The 19,924-nt window shown below is 36.1% G+C and overlaps 1 protein-coding gene across 1 annotated transcript; it reads left to right on the top strand.

Moving 5' to 3' along the window:
• Positions 1–816: 816 nt before the first annotated feature.
• Positions 817–14,756, top strand: LOC148310831 (dolichyl-diphosphooligosaccharide--protein glycosyltransferase subunit STT3B-like). The gene is made up of 11 exons (XM_088257839.1): positions 817–1,056; positions 2,277–2,495; positions 4,015–4,258; positions 4,626–4,996; positions 5,086–5,264; positions 6,214–6,416; positions 7,537–7,763; positions 12,830–12,932; positions 13,341–13,583; positions 13,669–13,992; positions 14,487–14,756. Exons 1-11 carry the CDS (start codon positions 875–877, stop codon positions 14,556–14,558), a joined length of 2,367 nt encoding a protein of 788 aa, XP_088113965.1. The 5' UTR covers positions 817–874; the 3' UTR covers positions 14,559–14,756.
• Positions 14,757–19,924: the final 5,168 nt, after the last annotated feature.

Raw genomic sequence — 19,924 nt, 5'->3', positions numbered from 1 at the left:
ATATCGCTCACTCCTTAAAAGAACGTCATAAATCAAAATACTTGATTTTTCAGGAGAATGTTTATAAAGTTTGAAAATATATCACAATGTATTAAAAATAAATATCAGCCACTTATTGAACTTTTTACTGTGCAACAAATCTTTTTAGGTAAAACCTAAAGGTTTTTTCTCCATTTAAAAAATAATTAGTTTATTTTAAAAATAAGTAAACAATATATTTTCTTCAAAATGCAAAAACAACATTTTCTGCCCTGTAGCGGGTAAATATTAAGTTAAAAATATGCCGCTTTTGCTGGGATATAGTACATTTTGTGGGTATTCTGAAAATATGCACAACTGAAAATTGACGATTTTTGAATGATGACGTTCTTGAAAGGAGTGGGCGATATGTACATACAAACATTATTGTATTCCAGTAATACGTTGGTAAAAAAAATCCAGGACAATCAATATTCAGCAGCAATTTTTATGGAGGCTGCGTGCTGTCATTGGTGTCATTGAATATTTTCAATGATTCATAAGCATAAGCAAGTATTACTATTCGCCTGTCAATGAAAGCAACTGTAGCTTTCGGAACTAGTCGTTAAAAATAAATATCATACTCAGGTTTTAAAAATCAAGTGTTTTCAATTGCAATTGAAAATGTGTACTTTTTAATTAATTTATTTTCCATCTGACTAGACTGAGATACAACAATAATGGTCAGGTGCAGCTAGTAAATAATAAAATACTCAAGTCTGACTTGGTTATATAAAATATGTATTATCGGATTTTTTTTTTGAACATGGTCACATTATTGTCGCGACGTGTCATCGTTATCTTTATTTTCTGTGACAAGTGCTGTCGAATGCCACCGCGTTAGCAATTTGGGAAAATGCCGGTGTCTGAAAATGTAGTTAAAAATAAGCGGAAAAACCATGAAAAGTTATCCCAAGCAGCCGGTTACAGCGCATTACTAACTTTCGTTATATTAGCATTAGCATGGCTTTCTGGATTTGCGTCCCGACTCTTCGCAGTTATACGGTTTGAAAGTATCATCCACGAATTTGATCCATGGTAGGTTTCTGGCAATTTTATAGAATTGTTTGAATATTCACCATATCTTTTTTTTTTAAATGAGGGAAATTTAAAATTTTCTCTCTATTTTATAACGTCTATTTTATTGTTCCTTCACTACTTTTCTAGAAATCTGAATTGTGACGTGTACCAATAAACCATGTTTTTTTGTTGATGAGTAGCCATTCATATTCTTTCTAATGGATTTTGCATAAAAATATTTTTATTGTTTTACTTTAAAATGAATTAAATTAACATTCACACATATCTACATCCATTTTCGAGCAATATTATTCAATATCGGCGAAAAGGGCGTTATATATTTATGTTATTATTGAGCCTTAAAATTAACTAATAAATTTCATGATAAAAATAAAATATTAAGTAGAGCAATAATTATACATTTACTTTTATCTACTCTGATTTGGCCACTTTACTCTTTCAACCACTTTGAATTATTACTAAATTTCACATTTAATCCAACTTCCATTGAATTTCATTAAATGTCTAATTTTGTTAACAATCCATTTACCTTTAATGGAGTCGTAAAGATATTATATTTATTAATGTATTTAATACTTATTTCTGTGAATATACTTTAAGTGTGTTGTCTTCATCGCAGTATTTTGGTTTTTATGGCATTTATAATGAGTTTTTTGTTACATTTTCCACACTGAGAAATTTGTCAAAATCCTATTTCCTTGTTATTTCGGTTTTATGCCAAGACCAAATGCCGCCTACACATTGCTCGCATTGCTCTTGTTCTCTTATACGGCTGTGAAACATAGCACATACAAGGGCCCAGAGCAGCCGTATACTGAGCTTTCAGAATAGGTGTCTGCGGAGAATTTTAGGCGTGCGGTGGTTTGACTTAGTGAGGAATAAACAGATAAGGCGTAGGACGCAGCAAATCTCGGTCACAACTGTCGTTAAGAAAATGCGATTCAGTTGGCTTGGCCATGTACGATCACTGCTGACAATTCGTCGGCAGTTATCGTCAGAACTTGGGGACGCGGATCTGACTCGGGAGGATGCAAAGGAGCTGGCAGCCGACAGAAAGCCAGGAGACAGTTTGTAGACTCCATATGCTCCATTTAGGGGGCGGATATGGTTTAATTAATTAAATAGGTTTGAAATACCAACGAATAAAGCAAATAATAAATGTAATCAATCAGTGAATAGTTTACATGTGGGTAGGTAATATTATTGTTTGTGTGTAGGTTCAATTACCGCGCCACGGCGTACATGGTGCAGCATGGGTTCTACAACTTCCTGAACTGGTTCGACGAGCGCGCGTGGTACCCGCTGGGCCGCATCGTGGGTGGCACGGTGTACCCCGGCCTCATGATCACCTCGGGGGCCATCCACTGGCTGCTGCACCTGCTGCACATCCCCGTGCACATTCGGGACATCTGCGTCTTCCTGGCGCCCGTCTTCAGGTCTGAACCACTCCCTTCGTGGTCCACAATTCTTTCTTAGTACAAGTCACAACTATTGTATATGCAACATCGCTCGCGGCGAGCATCAGCGAGCATTCCAAACTACGGATGGAGCGCTCGGCTCGCTGTACTGACTGCCCGAATTCTCGCATGAATGCCACAACTCAAAAAATTTTAATCAAACAATGATTTGCGTCTACTGAATTGTTTATTTTATCTTTATGAAATTTTTTTAAAATTCTTGCAATAATCGTTTCGCCTTGTTAGGGCATCTCGATACAAATGTATGCGAGAAAAATATTCTCAATATTCTCAAATTAATATATGCGAGAAAATGTCCTATCGAGGTGAAACAATCGTCATAAGAATTTTTACTTGTAAAAAAAAAGACAATTTAGTATACTCAAATCTGTGTTTGATTTAAATATTAAAAATATTAATATGAAGTTCTACAAATTAAACGCTAAATCGCTAAATAACTTTATTTATACCTGTTAACCTTCCCGGGAGTACAATAATTTATGTCCGACTCTGGGACTAAATATATAATAATGACTGCTCGATACGTAATTTTTTCCATTTTGGAAAAAACGCTCGCGGCGACTCACTCAAACGACTGTCAAAAAATAACTGTGCGATCAAAGTGGTGGAAATTTTGATGAGTACCTACCTTTTAAAACATGCCCAAACACATGCTCAAATTTTTATTGACAACGAGTTCCATCTTCATGTTGAGGTCGGAAACTTTTCAGACTGCCCACACGGGCAGTCTGAAAAGATTTGTACATACAAATCAGTGAAGAAATCTTTTTGTAATGTATTATTTCTTATAATTTGTTTATAAATTTATTGACGACACTTGACCAAAGATGTCCCTATAAGGATAGAATTATCTTTTTGATTGAAATATCAACTAAAATTTAAGTTAGAAACCAAAACCTTACTTCCCGGGTATAATGTTTTATTGAGTTATTTTTTCAAGTTTTCTTGTTAATTTATCACATTTCTGATCTAGACACACAATAAAATACGTGCATAATAGTTATATGTACCATATTTATTGGTAAAACAGTAAAAGTTATAATATCATGAGATAGTTTATTTTTATAACTCGGTTGAATTTAAACGCCGTTGACGCATCAAACAAGCGAGCGTTATGATTGGTCGGACTGATTCGTACCACAAAAATCAATCTGTTTTGTGCGTGGTACCTTTTTCTGCATTTAAAGATTATTTTTAGTTTGTTCTCGTTTTATCAGGTGCAAAATATTAGCGCCTCATTGTTTGTCAAACCATTTTACCTCCCCTCTGGGCGGGGCAACTTTTTTACTTGCGAAGATACATTCAATTAGTGTCTTTGTATACGTGTTTTGAAAAAAACTGATATGCGGATGGGTTAAGAGACTTAGAATAAAATAAAATATGAAAACAAGTGCGGGTATGAAAATCAAAGAATGGACGGTGGTAATCTTTTAAGATTTTACTTGTAAGTAAAAATTTGTGTAAATACCCTGTCCAGCGGTTTGACAGCCATCTCGACGTATCTGCTGACGGCGGAGCTGTGGTCCAAGGGCGCGGGCCTGTTCGCCGCCTGCTTCATCGCCATAGTTCCCGGCTACATCAGCCGCTCCGTGGCGGGGAGCTACGATAACGAAGGCATCGCCATCTTCGCCCTCCAGTTCACCTACTACCTCTGGGTCAAGAGCGTCAAGACAGGCTCCATCTCCTGGTCCTGCATGACGGCTCTGTCGTACTTCTACATGGTGAGATCATGTTCCCGTTGCAAATATATTGTAGTATACCATACTGCTGTGGCTGGTGTATACACCATATAAGCATTGTTAGCGCGTTAGGTTACTGTGCTGGATGTTCCGGGTTTCATTCCGAGAGGGGTAAAAATAAATATTAGTCATTCTTCACACTTATATTTATTGAATATCATTCTGGACTGATACAACTTTCCTTTGTGTATTCAACATACAAAAAGTTAAAAAAAGGGATTGTTTCCCCAGATGTTGATAGAATGAAGCCACACATTAATCTAAAAATAGTTAGGATGTCTGGAGAGTCAGTCTGGATACCCCGTGTTTGTATGTTGGGTATTGTATGTGCCTTTATTGCGTTGCGCAGGTGTCCGCGTGGGGAGGGTACGTGTTCATCATCAACTTGATCCCGCTGCACGTGTTTGTGCTGCTTCTGATGGGGCGGTACTCGGTTCGCCTGTTCACGAGCTACACGGTGTTCTACATCCTGGGTCTGCTGCTGTCCATGCAGATTCCCTTCGTGGGGTTCCAGCCCATCCGCACGAGCGAGCACATGGCCGCCTCGGGCGTGTTCGTGCTGCTGGTGGCCGTGGGGGCGCTGCGCTTCCTGCAGGGCACGCTGCCTCGCGGGGAGTGGCGCCGGCTGCTGGTGATGGGCGGGCTGCTGGCCGGCGCTGTCGTCTTCCTGAGCGTGGTCCTGCTCACTTACACCGGAGTCATAGCTCCCTGGAGCGGCAGGTCGGTGCCGTAAACTTAATGTCTATCTTATCGTCCCTCGCGTATTAGCAGTGACCGATTCCTAGTAATCCCTAGTAATCTGATTGCAGGTTCTACTCCCTGTGGGACACGGCCTACGCAAAGGTGCACATACCCATCATCGCGTCGGTGTCGGAGCACCAGCCCACCACCTGGTTCTCCTTCTTCTTCGACCTGCACATCCTCGTGTGCACCTTTCCCGTGGGCCTCTGGTACTGCATCAAGAACATCAACGATGAGAGAGTATTTGGTAAGCCTTTGTCTTATTATTACATATCCGATTAGCTATTAGCTATCTGCCTACGTAGATCTTATTTTTATCATATTTAACAACAAATGCCCAATTGTTTTTTCTTGAATATGAAACTCTGACTACATTAAGTTATTCATATTGGCATTCCTATACAATTTGGCAACAGTTTGTTAAATTCCAGAGTGAAATTAATCTTAATTCCAAACTAGAATTGTGTTGTGTGTAGAAGTGTCGGGTTGTGGTCCTGTTATTAGTGTCGCGGACTCTTAAGTAAGAGTTTCTCGGATCGAACCCACTCAACTACAATTTGATACCTATTTCCACTTAGGCTCACAGAAATAGTATGAAATTGAAATATTTGTATAATTAAAATGTAACTTTGTTTTAAAATCACTATAAATATTTTATTATAACTTAATTATTATGTCTACCGGTTTCGAAGCTAACCGCTTCTTTATCAAGACTGATTTAATAGTCTTAATAGTATTAATCAGTCTTGATAAAGAAGCGGTTAGCTTCGAAACCGGTAGACATTATAATTATGTTATAATAAAATATTTATAGTGATTTTAAACAAAGTAACATTTTAACTATAAAATGTAAAATCACAAAGTTGGTGCTTCAAATATAAATTGAAATATTTGTGTAGATAATAAAAACACAAATATTTCTCTTTACTGAAAAAAAATAATAGAATCCAAATTTTTTTTTTTTCAATTAATGACATCATATTGATTTATTTATTGTAACTGCAGACAGTTAGTAGAATTCCATATTGAATTTTATTTATTTACGGTTCACAAACAATGAAAAACATATTACAATAAACGAAATACAGTGCAATACAAATAGTTTAAATTACAATTGAATTAAAACTCCCATTTCGGTTTGTTAAATTGCATTTTTTAAACTTTGTGTACGGTTATAACGAGTGTTTGTTTGTCAGTGTGCCTGTATGCTCTGAGCGCGGTGTACTTTGCGGGCGTGATGGTGCGGCTTATGCTGACCCTGACGCCGGTGGTGTGCGTGCTTGCGGGCGTGGCCTTCTCCGGCCTGTTGGAGCTGCATCTGCAGGACGAGCCCGAGGAGAGGGTTGTCCTGCGAGAGCTGCCGGAGGAATCTCAGCCCAACAGGAATCTCTACGACAAGGTACATTGGACAATACTTACTTACGCTGACTTGATCTTACTATATGTAAATATATTTTTGTTTAAATGGTCAACAAGACTAATGTATTGCTCTCTTTGTTAACTACCTGTAATCAAACTGGTTGAGATTGAAATCAAATATATGCGACTCTTTTACTATGGAACTCGTCAAAGGATATTGTGGAAGTAATTTCTCATTCTGAAGTTACACTATTTGATGATTACTTGAAGTTATTCCTCAATAGTAATAGCATTTTATTACTCTTCTTCTTCTTCTTCTTTATGTAGATCCTAGGGATCTGTTTGTGCCTCCGCATGTCGCTCTCGGGATGTCGACTCCCAGCTGTCTTTCCATCTTTTCGAAGGTCTGCCTGGGGGTCTGCGTCCTTCAGGGTTGCCTTGGAGGGCGATACGTGGAAGTCTGTCTTCTGACATTCTGTTTATATGTTCCTTCCAGTATCGCCTTCGTTGTCGTCCCCAGCTCACGATATCCTCCGCCTTACACATGCTTCGAATGTCGGTATTTCTTACTCGGTCTCGCAATGTGTTTCCGGTTATGGATCGGAGTGTCTTCATTTCGGAGGTTTGAAGTCGAGATTTTTTACTCAATTATTTATTACTCGATAGTAATAAATGACGGTGAACGCACCTGTATCAGAGAGAGCTCATCTCTATGTCCTCGATTACTATCTTCGGTTTCAGTTCCTATTTAAATCTTTTTGGTTTATGCCATTGATTAAAAATATATTGTACCTAATGTACATCAAGAATAAACAAATACCACTTTTACATTAATACACACAATTTATTCTTAGTCGACTTTCTATCTAAACGTCGGCTGCAAACTCCCTCTCATCTCTTCTCAAATATGAACCACCAAATATTCACATCGACGCTTCTCATCTTTAGTTCAGATGTGAACTGCTGATTTATTATTTAACATTTATTTCTTTAACAATGGGATAAATTGTGAGCAGAGGGCATCCCAAATAGTGGAAAATCTGATGCCTCGTAAAGAGGCGAATTGAAGGTTTTCGGGAGGCATGCAGAGTACATGGTCAAGTTATTCTAGTTAATAACAAAATGTTTTAATTTAACAATTGAAAACGGTATTGTTTTAGGCAGGTAAGGTGCGTCGCATGCGCCACGAGCAGGACATGGTAGCGGTGGGGGTGGGGGCCACGGGGGGGGCGGAGGCGGGCGCGGAGGGGATCGGTCCCAACCTGCGCTCCGCTGTCGTGGTGGTCGTCATGATCCTGCTGATGCTGTTTGCCGTGCACTGCACCTGGGTCACCTCCAACGCATACTCCAGTCCCTCCATCGTGCTGGCCTTCTACACCAACGATGGGTTAGTGTTACTTGCCGCATTCTCGCCTTTCGTCGCAACTTCCGATACACTCGAAATATTGACATTCTGGAAATACTTTCGCTCTTGACGTTGTCTGTTTAAAGTTAAGCATTTTCATATTAAGCTTTCCCAGGTTTCTAAACCAATCTAACAACATTAAATGGCTCATTTAACTTTTACCTTATTTACCAAATATAAAGCGACAATACTGCAAAAATTAAAAAAAAAAACAATTTCTACGATGGTACACATATAATCTTATTTCTAATTCGAAGTTTTATGTCGAGAAAAATTATTCAAAACTGTAAACAAGTGTGTGAGAAATAATAAAATACAATTTGAGATGGAATTCATAGAAGTCACAAAGTTTTTAAGTATTGAAATGAGCTTATGTTAAAATTATACGGATAAGCTTGGTCGCTTTTCTAAATAGGCTAACAATATAAATCTTGTATTTTGTCGAGTTCATAATCAATTTTGTAATTATATATTTGGTAAAATCAACGAATAGCAGACAAATTAATAGAAATGTGTATGTACCACAATATTCACTAAATGATATTATACAATATAACTAAGTAATATAATTATACATTTAAAAGTTTTGCTCTTTGAATTTATTGAAATTTAATAGATTGATCGTTGACACGAGGGTCTGTACATTATAATATAAAAGTAAAAAAAAATCTATTTTATAATGAATTTTTTTCATTCTGTGTCAAAATATTTACATATCGTTGTATGTATGGGAATATGTATTTTAATTTTTACTTTTTCACTCATTACAATATGGACACATTGCAATAATATTTATTAATGTGATTCTTTTGTTTTGTAATATTTTGCAACTCAAGGGATGAAGGAGGGTAAGATTCCACTGAAATAAGTGTTAGTTTTGTTGCGCACTATTTTACCCGAGTTTTGTACCAAGTACAATTTCCAGCATCTTTTAGAGCTAGAAAAATGTGTCAAAGTAGGAATTGTAATTGTATTAGTGACCATTTATTATTATTTTGCTGTAGTGTTTAGTTATTGCTTCTGTTTTTTTTTTTAAAAATTGAGATGTATTATTTTTCTTCACACATCGTTTTTCAGAGAATGGTTTTCATGCAAAACTGTATGGTATTATTAGAATTACACACATTGTATATTTATGTCTTATATTATATGAGTTACGAGTATGTTATATTTTATTGAAATACCTTACCGCAATTATAAGCATGGTACATCGATATGTAGTTTCTGTTTGCTTTTTTGTAATTATTTTCGAAATATATACTCAACTAGCAAAATGTGAGCCTCTCAAAAAGTTAAAATGAGAAGTACAAAAATGCTTTCGGACATTTCCAACTATTTGTTAATAATTTGGTTTTAATTATTTTCTTTGCGAGAGTTTTCCTAGCCTTTTAAATGCCAGTAGGTAGAACTGTAGCTGTGCACAGCAGGCCGTGAATTTTTAATCAAAATAAATCATTTTTAAATTTTATTTTTATCAATTAAAAACATTACACTTTGATAGGATATTTAAATGACTTACCAAATTTATTCAATGTACGACGTATTTGCTTCCCTTCACTTAGATAAACATACTTTAATTTTTCAGAAAATGTCAGGGTTGCCACAACTTGTCACAGAAATATGGGAACTTGCATTAGAAAAATATTAACAATTAATTAAAAGACTCTATTATTAAGATCGATTGTTTTTTTAAATTGTAAACTAAATATATATATATATATTTTTCTTTTTTTTTTCTTTTTTTTTTTTTTTTGAAAATAAAATTAAAAGTCTTCTAATGTATGGTATTGTTCGAAACACGGTTCAATGCAGAGAGCCACTTTGCACTGCTTGCAGTGATACCTCGATTCTTTTCTTTTATTTTTTGATAGGCATACTACGCATCTGGCCGTAGGTGCTGCTTTTTTTGCAGTTGGAGGTAGTTTGTCCATAAAGTGCCTTTCGGTTAGACGTGATGGCAGATCCGCCTTTCTTTTCCTATGGGTACATTTCGAGGGTATATTAGGTTTATGTTGTTGAATCAGTTGCCTTATCACCTCCATCTGAAACTGTGCTAGCGGCATACGTTTTCCTGTTTTTTGTCGGTGAAGTAAATGGGCATTCAGTAATGCTAGGTCCATTAGGTGAAAGAATATTTTTTTATACCACCTCATTGTCTTCCGCGATGAGTGGACACTCGACAAAACCATATCAGATTGGTCAACTGCACCCATGTTCTTGTTATAGTCTTGAACACTTTCAGGTTTGATTATTGGTTCATTCCGGTATGTGGTTTTGCCTGTTTCGCTTAGAATAGGTGGATGAAGAGTTGTGAGCATACAAACCTCCCTTTTATCCTTCCAAATTTGGGCCGAAAGGGTGTCGGTATGAAAATTTTTCATTTCCCCCTTCTTCAGTTTTTCAGTGAACTTTGGCATACCTTTTCGGTTTCTTCTTACAGTACCACAAGCATTCGTTTTCCGATCATGGAGCCTTTGGAGTAAAAGAGGACTAGTGTACCAGTTATCAATGTACAGTGTATGTCCCCGATCTAAATATGGCTCCATGAGTGTCATGACTAAGCTCCCTGATATGCCTACATGTGGATGTGGTACGTATTCTGTCGTTTTCCCAGTGTAAATAATGAAGTTCAGAACATATCCCGTAGCACAGTCACACAGTACAAAAAATTTAATCCCAAAACGGCTTGCTTTTGATGGAATATATTGCCTAAATGACAGTCTGCCTTTGAATAGAAGCAAACTTTCATCAATGCAAATATTCATGTAAGGAAACATGTACTCTCCAAATTTTTTTTTAAAATTATCCACTATGTACCTTATTTTGAACATTTTGTCCCCACCTGCTTGCTGAGTATTGTCACTAAAGTGGAGCATGCGAAGGATTATTTGAAATCTATTTCGAGACATGGTATCTGAATATATGGGGGAGTAAAGTAGAATGTCAGTTGACCAGTGGTCTTGAATTTTATTTCTCGAATTGCAGGCCATCAAGTGACACAAAGCCAAAAAAATGTATAGTTCCTCAATTGTTGTGTCAGTCCATTGTTTTAGCCTCCAAGTCAACTCATTGCAGTTGCTCTTTACATATTGGTACTGCTTATTTGTCTCATCACAAATGTAACTCATTAGGGTAGTAGACATGAAAAGTTTGAAGAAGTCTACTTCCCTTGTTCCAACATTTTCAATATTGGAACCTGAACTTGCACAATCGAAAGTATTAATTTTGGGAATAAAATCATCAGTTTTCCAATCGAAAACTGGCGTGGATTCGTCGATCAGAGATATATCAGGAAAATCTTGTTCGTCATCACCAATCTCAAAATCAACATCACTGTCATCGGAATCCGGAGTACGGCCGGCATCTTCCATGAAATCTTCATCCAATTGTTCATGTCCAGATGTATTTGGTTCACTCTCCATTGTCGGCTAAATAAATGTCCCAATTTACGTAAATCAAAAACACAGAAAACACACAGAGCAGAGTTGAAACACGAAAAAAACGGTAAACAAATGTACAAACAACACAGAAAACACACAAACAAGTTAAAAAATTGATAATTGTTCCGCACAAGTATCAAAAACTAACAAAAATCAATAAATTATAATAAACTTATTGACGCGCATCAGATATCGACAATAGACCCGCGAAAACTGACAACCCTATTTTAGTGACTCTGTCTTCTGTCAAACGAAGCTCGTGGGTAGATCTCTGTAAAATCGATAATATCAGAAAACTGTAATTTCGTCTGTTTAGTGAAGTACTACAAAATTATCCCAATAGATGTCTCTGTGTTTTCCATATTTTAAATTAACCAAAAAAACGGGACGTGACATGACACAGAGGCTCAAACCAGAGCGAGAATACTCGCTCTTTTTCTATAGCCGGCCTGCTGGGCACGGCCAAGAATGCGAGTAATCTCGCTCTTGGCACAGAAGCGGCTAGAGCCCCCTCTAACTCGCACGTAATGAAGTGTTTGAATATTGAATATAAGTTTTAAACAATTGTATGAATGGTATGAGTAGTATGAATGTTCAACCACAAACCAAATGATGAATGATACTCAAGTATGCAAAGTGATCGCTTAAGCCAGCTGAAGCGAGCCCTGTAAATACCCAGAACTCTTTTGTATCTAAAATATATCTTGTAATCATTCTTCTCTAACCCTTTTCTTGGCAATGTAACCTACGTGGGTGTAAAATAAATCTTAGGTAATGCAGATTTTAATAAAACCACTTTACCATATTCTTAACTTGCAAGTTAGTACTACATACTGCCATTGTTAATTATAAAGCACAGCAAATGGAGTATATTTGATCAAAATTACTGTCAATAGTCGAAGACAGGTCATTTTTCTGTTGGTAATTTGTATTAATTACCAGCATTTCTAGAAATACATACAATGTAAAGCTCTTTACTTCTAAATTTAAGGGACTAAAAATATTTCAGATTATCTCATTTTTAATATTTAAAAATATATGTGGTAATGATTCTATAGTGATTTGTTTGTTTAACTAAGTAACAAAAGCCGTGAATGAAATCATAAAGCGTAGTAAATGATTACTTGTTTTATTTTATTATTATTGAATGTTTTATATGCAAAATCATTGAAGCGACTTAAATTTCGAAACATTTTCGAATTATAACAAAATTTAAATTGTAGTTTTTTAACAAATGGGCTTTTAATATGTGTGTAGTTATTTTAGACATAATGGGTACACAACTACGAGTGCCCTTCCCATTACTGCTATTCCCCCTTTCCTATCTACTATTCTTCCTCCATTTCCTTTCTCATTTAGTTGTAATGTCATCGTCTGTATACCACCAAATCTAAATCAATCTCTATATCACTCGACTACAGAATTTGGAGTGGGACTGCTTACCTTGCCTTTATACGTTTGGAAGTGAATTTTACACCACAAAACCTATTTTGTATACAATCATATATGGCATGGCATTTACATAGTTTATTTTAATATTACTTATTTTTAGATTCCATATGGTGTTTTATATAAAGCAATGTATTATGTGGATATTGTTACTTGCAGGTCAAGACAGATCCTGGATGACTTCCGCGAGGCGTACTACTGGCTGTCACAGAACACGGATGATGATGCGCGTGTCATGTCCTGGTGGGATTACGGCTATCAGGTAACTTCCCCGGTTCATAATTCAATTTAAAAAAATTAATTTATAAAAAACAGCACTGGTCTTAAATTTTAAGTTTGTGTGGTTAACAATTTCATAAATTTTTTATTCTGAATAATTATATGCCAATTCCAAAATAAAGATTTTTTATTATTTAATTTATTTTATGAATTTTCTTGGTGGATATTCACATTAATTTTGATAACCTGATTCAATGACGGGGTGGTTCTTTAATCCGCTTAGTTTTGTTACACAATATAGTAACATTGTGGTAACAATGTAGTACAATTAAGTAGAATTGTGAACATTATTCACTTTTTATTGTCATTTTGACATAATATTAAGTCGCTTTACTTTTTAATAAAATTGGCAATAATTATTGACATTCCTTAATATTATGGTTACTTTCAGATAGCGGGTATGGCAAATCGGACCACTCTAGTGGACAATAACACGTGGAATAATTCCCACATAGCCCTGGTGGGAAAGGCGATGGCCTCCAACGAGAGCGCCGCTTACGAAATCATGGGCGACCTCGGCGTGGACTACGTGCTCGTCATCTTCGGGGGCGCCATCGGCTACTCGGGGGACGACATCAACAAGTTTCTCTGGATGGTGCGCATCGCCGAGGGGGAGCATCCCAAGGACATACGCGTAAGTGACTCACCGTGCCAGAGGTTTCCCAGTAGGGATCGTCTCATCCAGCCTGAGTTAGTTAAGAGTAATGTGCAATCCGCAGGAGAACGACTACTTCACGGAGCGCGGAGAGTTCCGCATCGACGCGGAGGGGGCGCCGGCCCTGCTGAACTGCCTCATGTACAAGCTGTCCTACTTCGGGTTCGAGGGCAACCCGGGCGACGCGCGCTCGCCGGCCGGCTTCGACCGCACGCGCCAGGCGGTTCCCGGCAACCGCGGCTTCTCGCTCACCTACCTGGAGGAGGCCTACACCACGGAGCACTGGCTCGTGCGCATCTACCGGGTTCGCAAGCCGCACGAGTTCAACCGCCCGCGTCTCCCCGTTGCCGATCGGCAGATCAAGACTTCCGGATTCATCTCCAAAAAGGTTTGTGGAGCGTTCCATCCGCTGCCTACGCCAGTGAAACTGCACGATTGTAGGTGTAGTAGTAGTAATTTATATAAAATATATAAAGTTTATGCATACTAATAATTACAGTTTTGAAAATAGTATAATTATCCTTTTATTACTAATTATCTACATGTTTTCAATTCTAAACCTATGTTAGAATAAAGTAACAGATTATCTCTGTTGAGCTTGCTCTATGTAAGTAAGTCTGGTCTTTTCATTATGATAAATATCGGTACTTACGCTTATTTCAAGAATTCAACTGCAACCGTCAAAACAATTTGCTGTCAGATTGGTGTTAAATCATTTTCAATACACTTAAATTATATCCTTATCAAGAAAAATAATTGTTTTTTTTTTATTCATGACTTTGGCTCGAGAACATTTTCTTTTCCTCATATAATGGATTTTTTGTACCGAACGCGGTAGTTAAATTTATTAAACTAAATTGTGTATTTTCAATTTTTTTTCAGACTGCGAGGCGCAAAAAAGGCACCTTAAAGAACAAACCCGTTGTAATAAAAGGTAAAAAAGCGGTCAAATAGTCGGATGAACTGTCGTATGGACGAGTGATATGGACGAGACTGCTCTCACGTTACAATACAAACTAGTCGCAGTTATCAACAATCTATTCACTACTTTTCCAATGGGACGCGGGTTTACTGTTCTGTTGTGCGTTGTGATATTCATAATATATATAATAATATAGAATTCTTAACAAAATATAGATTTAAATATCTTTATTATTATTTTCTCTCCTTGCTAAAAATGTTACAAATGTCCGTCCCTGATCCTAATGTAATTAACCCTCTCGATTGTCCTGGTACTTTTCCATTATTCAAATGCCAATGTGTACAAACTATTTATTATGAATTTTAATTATCAAATTTCACTGTCATATGGTAATATAAGAAGTATCGCTATCGATGAATCACAATTTTATACGAGACTGTGTAGAGTTATAGCGGGACTGCGAGGGCGGGTGTTACTCCCCATGAACCAGTTTTATTGGACAAGTATACCCAAAAGTTGACTCAATGGTACACAGTGTATGTACGAGTCTGCTTATGTCAGCCCACTTGTGAAAATTGATAGAATGGTATCAATCGCAACTATCGCAAATATAAATTACTAATGTTCCGTGTATTAGAACATTATCTACTTTTGGTATGAAACTGTAGCTACATGGTTTATATTAAAAGTTTGTACATAACCATAATGTAACAATTTAAGGATGTGCGTGTGTTTTCATCTGGTTTTAATCTTTAAAAGATACAATTATTATTTAATGAATTACATTCTAATGCGTGAAAGATTTCGCAAATTTTAAATCTGTTTTTGTTTTCCTTTTGTCATAGATTTTACTAGCTATAAAAGCTTTATCGTTTCTCGACTCTAGAAATTAAAAATTAAATTATTTTTTCTAAATAAATATTTTGGTCTAATTTTGTCTTATGGACGTGTTATTGCCAAATTATTTAAGGCTTAATTTTTTTGTTTTTGTAAATACGTATAAAATTGTTGGCCGATGAATATTCATTTTGTACTGTAACTCGTACTTACGCGCTCCACTCGCTTCTCTCGGTACTAGTACATCTGTCGTACCTTCCTGCTGAATCTAAATTACACCAATCATTTCACTAAACACGCACATACATATTGTGTTGCGCACTTAGTTCAATTATTATTTTTACTTCTTTTTGATTGAAGCACTCGCAAATTGTCAAGTTTGAGATAATTTACAATAAGCGCAATTTATTTATAAATTTAAATTGTTTATTTTTAGAAATGGCATTTTGGGTAATTCCGTAAGATTACATTGTGAGGATTTCCACAGAAATGTTTCAATATCGGTTCATTTAGGGAGTCGGTATAAAGCGATAGTTTTAGATAAATATTATTCGCAATATTACTTAATAATGACTGGAAATCAGTCAATACTTACTGCACCGCAGAATAATATATGTCACAAATATTTATATTATTTGCCCTTCAAAGAATACCACAAAAAATCCACAATTTTTGACGTAACACATTTGTTGTTTTTCTAAACACACCTAGCTCGCAGTACTATTTCTTATCCAAAGATACCTTACAATAGGATGCTACCGATACGTTAGATAAGTAAATTGTACTCGGGGTAGAAACCTTCGTGTATTGTCTGGCTTCTTGGTAAACTTGCTTCGGTTATGTTCTAATTCTCTTGTGTTTACTCAATGTAAAGACGTCCTCTAGAGTCAATCGGTCATTGTTGGATTTTAAATGCGCAATTTGACTATGAACTAAGAATTATGGTTTTCCACTCGAAGAATATAACAATATATTTACACAAACGTCCTCTTACCGATTGGGTGCGGCAATTATACAATTGGCCTTTTGAGCTCGACTCTAGAGGGATGTGTTTACTGAGATTGACCTTAAGGTTATTGTATTTATTGTTGAAATAAATATAATAAAACCAACCCTTTATTGTTTTATTGATATATAAATACGGATGTTTTGATGTTCATTCATGTTCAATATGTAGTTAATAAATCTGAAATTGGTGAAATATTTGTGTAATAAAACAAATGCCAGAGTATTATGTTATCTAGTACTGTAATTAGAACAACATCTCTTATCGATTAATGGTTTGAAATAAATGAAACAATATGTATTTTAAATATATTTACTTATATTTTATATTACATGAAGTTATACATAATACGTATTACATTGACATAATATATATATATTTTTAATATCGTAATACAATCATTCACTTTAAATTTGTCTAAAACGATTAATGTTAACTTGACCGTGAGAAATGTCAACGCGAGCACTTGGCACTGCAGAGAAGGAGTCTTCGGTGCTACTTTTAGGTAATTTGTAGTAAAAATATTGAACATTTGGTAATCACACGTGATCCGGTGACAATGCCGACAGTAAGTTTATTTATATAAAAAATATTTATATGAGGAACGAGCGGAACTTTTCGCAGCGTTCTTAATAAAGTAAATATGTATTACGATCTGCAAATTGTCTTTTGAAATAGTTATCTCATCGAGATACGGAATAATCTCCAATTGTGTATGAAAGTAAACTACACAGACACTCAAATATTCTTTACTTAATCTTAAATATATTCACAAAATGTCAAATATTTTATAATAGAAACATCAACAAAATATCAAAGATAAATAGAAATATAATTTGATGACATTTGTGTGTAAAGGTACATTTAAACATTTACATGAATTCTTTGTCTATTTACATTAATTACTCCTTTCACTCGTATTAGTTACTTTACCTAATTTAGGCCATTCCATGGCAAAGACACAGAGATTAATCTTCAAAACTGTACATTCTCAAACTTAGCTAAGGTCAATAGTAATAACAGGTCAACAAAATATTCTAACAATCTTCAGTGGAAATGGAGATACACTGATGTATTGACGTACAACTCAATAGGGTCTACGCACATATCGTCTGTATATGTATAAATATAAAGCGGTCCAACAGAACATCCACCTTATTTGGCACAGTAATACTTATGTAATGTGGGAAATGCTAACTAGATTGAGCGTAAGACATGTAACATGGTTGCCAAGTATAATACGTATACACAAAAAGTCACTTTTGCACTGGGCTTACAGTACTGGAGTGAGGATTGGCGGTAGAGCACCTTCGCAGTAGACTTGTCATCACTGATACATTATTTGGCACATACTTCGTGGGATGAAGATTATTTATAAAACGATATGTTATTTCTACCATGACTAGATCAATTTGAGCAAAACACTCAACATCGGGTCGAGTTATCTCGTATTAGTTGCGAAGAAGCGAGATCATCTACAGAGAGTGTAAGAAAATAATGATTACCATCTTCTGCGACCGTGTGTATTGTATTGTATAAATGCCGGGGTGTATTGTAAATGGTAAGTATAAGTTTAGCCAACAAAGGAAACGTACGACAGCTGAGAAGGTGTGTGAAGAGTGTCGACTAATTAATATTCCAAATACACCGATTAACAAATAAACCTACGCAACTATAAACTTGTGTTGACTCCATTAAGCGCTAGCTAGGGATACTAGGACAGTTTGGAGAAGGACTTTCCTACGCTATGGTGAAATCACATCAATATTTGTCTATTCCTAATTATAACATATTTGTATCTTCGTAACATAACTCTCGCGGGTCCTGAATACGCATTTACTTTTAAAAAAGATTGTCTCCTATACGTAAGTAGTTTTTTGGCGCCGCAACTCGTGACAGCGGGGCTGAAAGTGGAGGGAAACGATGATACATATTTCCTTAAAGGATATAAAGAAGCCGTTTGTGTCGTTTGCTACCCTTTCCCGGACAACATGGAGTAAGCGAGGGAATTGCCTTAAATCACAATACGCGTAGGCGGAGAGGCGCCTCGGCCGCTCGTAAAGTACATCTATTTATGTTATTATTGTTCAACGATATGCAGAGTTGTCGGGGGCCGACCACTGGTTGTCACCACCAGAGTCCGGTCCCCGCGCCTTCCTGGCCGCTCCCTCCCGGAGCCGCTCCCTAATTGTAACAAGTAGGTACGAGTAATACAGAGTTCTACATCACAACACAGAGTGGTACCGCACAACGGCACTTACCTTACCAATAATTACAAAGTTCCTATCTACTCTCCTCTGTGTAAACGTGTGGACATTAGCGCCGCTACGTACGCACTCGCCTCGCTACATACAGCGCGCGTATACACCTCTTAAATATTATCCTTTGAAAAATATTGTTTTTATATTGTATAGCATTTATTTCATAATTTATACATGTACACGATTCACTTTGAAGATAAAAAATAGTGTTTCACATTACATATACCTAAATATACATTTAATGTATTCCGATACCATTCGTGAGATTAACATATATTTCTTTAAAATTATAGCCATTCGATAGATCTGTGTAAATATAAGATTTATATGAATAACACACTCGGTGTAATCTGTTTATGCGTAGAATATAGTATATTATAATAAGATTTAATAAATAAGTACATTTATATAAAGGTATAATATATACATAAACTTTCCGGTGACCGATACCGATAAAGGGAGAAAGGTAAACATACCGTCACATTCATAAATATCAGAGGTTTTTATGCCTTCCATAAAACGTTTAGTTTTCACATTTTAAAGGCACTTAGCTCTTGTGAGGGGCGGACGAACTCGCAAACTACTCCCTACCGCTTCCTCGGACTGACTTCTACATCTTCCTTCTAAATCTCCCTACCTAGTCATCGCATGTATCCCTAATAAACCGACAGTGAAGCCTCCTCGTGTAAGGAAAGTAGGCGTGGGAAGCTAATTTAATACTATGTCTGTTTAAGTAAATATCACAAGTTCCTTCAAATCGTATGCTAAAATGTATCCGTGTTCAAATCCACCCCTCAAAATGAACTTCCAATTGTCATTCCAGTTAAAATGCTGCATTCGCTAAAGTAAAATATTCAACTTTTGAGAATCCTAGAATCAATCAGTGCAATATCAATCGAGAATAATAAATGAACTTCCAATTGTCATTCCAGTTAAAATGCTGCATTCGCTAAAGTAAAATATTCAACTTTTGAGAATCCTAGAATCAATCAGTGCAATATCAATCGAGAATAATAAATAATCACTAGAAGCTAAATAAATAATTTCGTCTAAATGCTCTCACAGATTACTAATGCGTTTTTTTTACATCTTGTATTGTTCCATAAAATTGACTTAATTTTCAAACAAAACAATGATTCACTCGGGAAATTAAATGAAAAGCACTCTATTAAACCCCCGGGTTAAATAAAGAATATTATTACTCAGATGAAAAGGTCACTAGAAACTAGAAACATTGAAGTAAGATTTGTGTTTGGCAATTTTTGCCCTCTAGAATATAAATACAATTTAGATA

This window comes from Brachycentrus maculatus, unplaced genomic scaffold (genome assembly GCF_059751285.1).
Source record: "Brachycentrus maculatus isolate JH-2025_06_01 unplaced genomic scaffold, ASM5975128v1 h1tg000087l, whole genome shotgun sequence".
NCBI classification, from domain to species: domain Eukaryota; kingdom Metazoa; phylum Arthropoda; class Insecta; order Trichoptera; family Brachycentridae; genus Brachycentrus; species Brachycentrus maculatus.
This window is presented reverse-complemented; position numbering and strand designations above follow the sequence as displayed.

Coding starts and splice junctions, on each gene's coding strand:
- LOC148310831 (XM_088257839.1), top strand. CDS start 875: ATGCCGGTGTCTGAAAATGTAGTTAAAAATAAGCGGAAAAACCATGAA. Junction 6,417..7,536: donor ACAGGAATCTCTACGACAAG/GTACATTGGACA, acceptor GTATTGTTTTAG/GCAGGTAAGGTGCGTCGCAT. Junction 7,764..12,829: donor GCCTTCTACACCAACGATGG/GTTAGTGTTACT, acceptor TGTTACTTGCAG/GTCAAGACAGATCCTGGATG.